The sequence below is a fragment of the Emiliania huxleyi genome (genome assembly GCF_000372725.1).
Source record: "Emiliania huxleyi CCMP1516 unplaced genomic scaffold EMIHUscaffold_432, whole genome shotgun sequence".
In the NCBI taxonomy this organism is placed as follows: Eukaryota; Haptophyta; order Isochrysidales; family Noelaerhabdaceae; genus Emiliania; species Emiliania huxleyi.
In genome coordinates, this window is record NW_005198739.1 from 59,768 (window position 1) to 65,118 (window position 5,351).

At 64.2% G+C, this 5,351-nt stretch overlaps 1 protein-coding gene across 1 annotated transcript; it reads right to left on the reverse strand.

The window, feature by feature from the left end:
- Window positions 1-3,522: 3,522 nt before the first annotated feature.
- Window positions 3,523-4,820, reverse strand: EMIHUDRAFT_424990 (hypothetical protein; the record flags this gene model as incomplete). The annotated part of the gene is made up of 4 exons (XM_005769070.1): window positions 3,523-4,071; window positions 4,138-4,278; window positions 4,358-4,596; window positions 4,652-4,820. 4 exons carry the CDS (start codon window positions 4,818-4,820, stop codon window positions 3,682-3,684), a joined length of 939 nt encoding a protein of 312 aa, XP_005769127.1. The 3' UTR covers window positions 3,523-3,681.
- Window positions 4,821-5,351: the final 531 nt, after the last annotated feature.

Here is a 5,351-nt window from a genome sequence, read left to right on the forward strand (position 1 = left end):
CTGGCTTCCGTCTCAGTTCCGTCTATAGTTCCTGCAGTGTAACCGGTGTAGCAATAGAGCCATGCACTCCGTCTCACTTCAATGCTCAGCGACAGTCTCTTCCTGCCTTCTCGTCCGTCTCAAGCGCGACAGGCTCCCGAGAGTGCCCGAAGAGCGCCCGAGAGCGCCCGAGAGTGCCCAGATTGCCCGAGAGTACCCGTGCACCGTCGTGATGTGGTCGGGGCAGTGGGAGGCGCCCGAGAATACCCGAGATTGCCCGAGGTTGCGTGCTTGGGCTCCTGCCACTGCCCCGAGGTGACCACTGCACATCAGACCACATCACGAGGGCGATCTCGGGTACTCTCGGGCGCCTGGCACACTGCCCCGACCACCTCATGAGGTTGCACGGGTTATCTTGGGCAATCTCGGCACTCTCGGGAGCCTGCCGCGCTGAGACGGACGAGAAGGCAGTCAGAGACGGAAGTGAGACGGAAGTGAGACGGAGTGATGGATCTATTGAGACACCGCTGAGACGCTGAGGGTGAGACAGGGACGAATTCACGTGAGAGACTGAGACGACTCACCAAAATTTCCGCTCTCTCTCTCTCAACTGTATGGTATGGTCAGGCAAAGGGTGGGGGGGTATGGTCCTGACCGCCCATCCCCGGTCTCCGGGAGGCTGGGTCTGTCAGCAGGCGGGGGGTATGGTCTCGAGGTGGGTTGCGTGAGACTACCGTACCATACCCCGCAAAAAGTCCGAACCCAGGCGGCGGTATGGACTTTGAATCGTGCTTTTTGGGTTGGGTTGGGTTGTGCATGGGAGCGCTGGCATGGCAGCCTGCCCCTGGACGGGGCGAACGATGCTAGAACTAGCGGGGTGGCGTGTGTTTGGGGATAAAAGGTGGGCCTAAGGCCGCCCCGGCTCTAGTGTGTCATCGTGGCTAGTGCGAGGGGCTCTGTCGAGCCTCCTGCGGCGCCGCCGGCGGGGTGCAGCGGCGCTGCGCGCCGCTGCGGAGGCCGCGCTGCGCGCGGGGAGGGGGAGGGTGTACGGGAACCAGGCAGGGGGGCCGGGGAGGGAACAACCTGTAAGGTGCCTATATGGGCTTCCAGTATCGGACCTTCAAGACATGCGCTTTTGGCCGGTGGCCTCCTCGGACACAACCCAAAACGCCGTTGCCGCAACGCAAACACCCCAACCCAACTCGGACAAACAACCGTCAACCCAACCAACTCAACCAACCCAACCCAACACCAAACAACCCCACTCAAAGCACGATTCTGAAGTTGGGCCCTCGGATGATGTTTTTCTTTTTCTAAACTTCAGTTATTTGTGCCCAACCAAGAGGGTATGACTCTGACCTGTTCCGACCCTGATCCGACCTCTCTTGAACACCGACCTGATCCGACCGTGTTCACTTCGAACACGGTCGGATCAGGGTCGGACCAGAGTCGGAACAAGGTCGGGAAAATCCCTCCCTCCCGCCGCCGCTGACCCCTGTTCCGACCGGTCGGATCAGGTCGGATCACGGTCGGAACAGAGTCGGATCATGCTGTGCCCGTCCGTGCGGTCGGATCATGGTATGATCCAACCCTGTTCGAACGCTGCCGAACACGGTCGGACCAGGGTCGGACCAGAGTCGGAACAAGGTCGGGAAAAAGGGCCGTACGTGGGGCAGCTCATCTGTTCCGACCCTGATCCAACCCTGTTCCGACCGTGTTCGAACGCTGCCGAACACGGTCGGATCAGGGTCGGACCAGAGTCGGAACAAGGTCGGGAAAAAGGGCCGTACGTGGGGCAGCTCATCTGTTCCGACCCTGATCCAACCCTGTTCCGACCGTGTTCGAACGCTGCCGAACACGGTCGGATCAGGGTCGGACCAGAGTCGGAACAAGGTCGGGAAAAAGGGCCATACGTGGGGCAGCTCATCTGTTCCGACCCTGATCCGACCCTGTTCCGACCTTGTTCAAACCTAACAGGGTCGGATCAGGTCGGTGTTCACATAAGGTCGGATCACCGCCTTCGGCCTTGCCGCCTTGCGCTTTGGCGCCAAGCTCCACACGCACGGCATGGGCGGTTTTGCCACTTTTGGTCGCGGCTCGGCGAGCGCCGGAGCGGGCATGTGATGTGAGTAGTGACATCACAACACTGGACTTTCATGGACGGAAGTTTACACGCTCGAGGCTCGTCCAATAAATAATTTTACAGAGAGAGGTCGCGGAGGTCGGGGGGGGAGGGGGGCGGAGAGGGCGACGGTGCGGCGGAGGCGGAGCAGGCATGGCACTTGGCTGACGCGCCGTGCGCCTGGGACGCAGCTCGGCTACATTGCTTGTGGGCCGCGTCTCTCCACGGTTGAGATCTGCGGATAAGGTGTACCTGGGAGCACCCCTCGACCACACCGCGGACGTGCAGCTGCACGCGTGGGGCACTCGGCTGGAGGAGGCGTTCGAGCAGTGCGCGCTCGCGATGTTCGCACTGATGACGGAGCTCGAGACAGTCGGTGTTTGGCTCCCTCCCCACCACCCCCCACCCCCCATCCCGGTGCATCCCCCCCACCCCTCTCTCTACGCCGGTCGCGTCGATGCCGTGCGAATGCGAGCAGCGTCTCTTCACAGCTGCTCCTGTCCTGTGAACAGGCTCGTGCTCGCCGTGACGGGGGTGTGAGTGCGAGCAGCGTCTCTTCACGCCTCGAGGTGTGGGCAGGTGTGGGGCTGCTCGTCATCGTCGACATCTAGTCAGATTTTCTCACCACCCGGTCTTTTTGTTTTTGACCTCGGTGTCCTCGCCCCGCGCCGCCGCGGCGCGCCGCCTGTCGCTGTCCATCCTTATTAGCTTTTATTCTTGTGTATACGTAAGGAAAATCCTTTATTTTCACCCACATCGTTTATGTCATTTTTTGCGCCAGGCCCGGCCCGGAGCGCGAGAAAGAAAGAAAGAACGTGGCGCCGCCGGCCGGCCCGTGTTGCGTCGATCACATAGTGCGCGCCAGTCCCGTGCCTAGTGTCGTGCGAGGAGAATTCTTTTCGAATAAATAAATAAATAAAACGGACATCCCAAGCTAGGGCTGGGTCGAGGACAGACACGTCCCCACCTTTGCAGGATTTTGCAAAAGCGAGGGGGGAGGGCGCATCGCCGCGTGGAGAGGGCTGGGCACAGGGCACAGGGGATCTCTCTCGCATAAGATACGCACTCGGCGGCACGAGGGCAATTCGTAAAAAGAAAGAAAGAAAGAACAGAGGACAGAGGAGCGTGAGTTTTTCTCATTTCTGTATTCTGATTTCTCGGGATGACGGATGTGAGATCATCTCAAAAGAGATCTTATCGCTTACTTACTTGTACGCGGGAGCTACGGGGGCTCAGAGAAAGCAGGTATTACGAGCTATACAAGCTGAGTTATAGCTACGGCTTTTTCCGTAGAACGTACGGGCTCTAGGTCTAGAGCGCTCTGCTGTCTGCTGTGTGCTGACCTGGCTGTCGCATGTGCTGTCGTGTGGTGCGTGCGGCGCCGCTCCGGCGCCTCCTCCACTTCGCATTAACCCCAGAAAGTGCGGAAACAGCTTACTGAAAGCGCTTCGCCTGGTCCACGCGACCGGCGACGAAGTGAAGGCAGTGGAGCGGATGTGGCGCGCGCGGGACGAGCTGCAAGCGAGGGGGAGGTTCGAAGGCGCGCGTTCTCATCGGGGCTGTTGGCCGGTGCTCTACCTCTATCTCGCACGCGGCTTTTTGGGCGAGGGCGTCGCACCGCGGCCCCGCTCGCCGCACGTGTGCGGTCGGTGCTTGCCGCGGCACGCGAGGCAATCACCCGCTGCGCCTCTCAAGCCGCCGCCGCGGCCCGCGTTGACCGGCGAGCGTGCGGGGCTCCTGCCCACCGCCTGCGCCGCCGCACGGCCGGCGCCGCCGCCCCGCCGCTCCGCCTTCGTGCCGCCACCGGCGGCGCCGCCGGTGCCCGCGGGCGTGCCCGCGGGCGGTGGGTTCGGCGGCGGGCGCGGCGGCGGAGCCTGGCGTTGCGGCGGCTGCGATTCGTGCGGCGGTTGGTGGAGGAAATGCGCGCCCAAAGCGTGCAGCGCGCGCGATGCGGCATGAGCGGCGATCGCCTTCGGGGCGAGCGCCCGTCAAGGACATGTCACAGCCGCGTCGTGGAAGCGGCGGGCGGGGGTCACCTTTGGGCCCAGCAGGTCCTCGGAGCGCTTGTGGGCGCGTGGAAGAGGACGGAAAGCGTCGAGGAGGGAGAGGCAGCGCGGGAGATGCTCTGGCGAGACGAAGTCTTGCGCAACCTTGATACAAGCGCGCACGTTGAGCACCTAGTTCACGCTGGATCCGTGAAGAGACACCGTCCACACACGCGGGCATGGCTCCCTCCACGCGGGGCGCCACGCCCACCTGGTGCGGGCAGCCCGCCGGAATGAAGACCGCCTCGCCCTGCCGCTGCACGAAACGCCACCCCCGCACTCCCTCCTCGGCGGCCAACCGCTCCCGCAACGCGCGACCGACGTAGAAGCACTGGTCATGAATTGGGTGCGCCGGCGCCTCGCCGCGCTCCGATGCGACGCGCGCGAGGAAGGCGCTCAGCCGCGGCTCGTCCTCCGCCGCCCAGATGTCCCACACTGCCCCGATGGCGCCTGTTCACAACCTCGCCAGCCTAAAGAAGCACCGCGACCAGCCCAGACGCCACACTCTCCACGCCTGTGCCACGCTGCCGCGAGAGCCAATCGCCCTCGCCACCAGAAACCTCGTCGCGGCACGACGCGACGGCGTGCGCACTCCCGCCGCCCCCACCACTGCCGCTGCCGCCGCCGCCCCGGGAGGGGGCCACGTGCACGAGGACGTTCACGGCATCCGACATGTCCATGTGCAGCTTCGTCGAGCCGGGGCAGCTACCGACGGCGCCAGCGCCAGCCGCAACCTCGGCGGCGGCGCCGTCGCCGTCGTGGTCAAGCGGCTCCGTCTCCTCGATGCAGCCGTACGCAGCGTACATCTTCGGGCCGAGGTCGGGAGGCAGCGACCAGTGGGGCAGCGCGGAGGCGAGGTTGAGCTGGCCGGTGCGCGAAGTGTACGCGGCGAACGGGATCGCCGCCGCCCAGTCGGCGTGCTGCTTGGGCAGCAGCTCGGCGAAGTCGGCGGCGGGAGGGAAGTCCTTGAGCTTTAGCAGCCGCGCTGCTGAGCCGAGCTCGATCCCGCCCGAGCGCTGCAGCTTTCGCCGAGCGGCCGAGCGGCGGGCCGGGTCGTACCTCGGGGTTGGGGTGGGGGCGAGGGTGAGGGCGAGGGCGAGGGTGAGGGCTGGGAGGGGCGGGCTAGGTCGTACCCTTCGAAAAAGTCGCCGACTGTGGCGTCGAACTCGACGTCGGCGCCCGCCGCATCCGAGAGAGCGACCAGC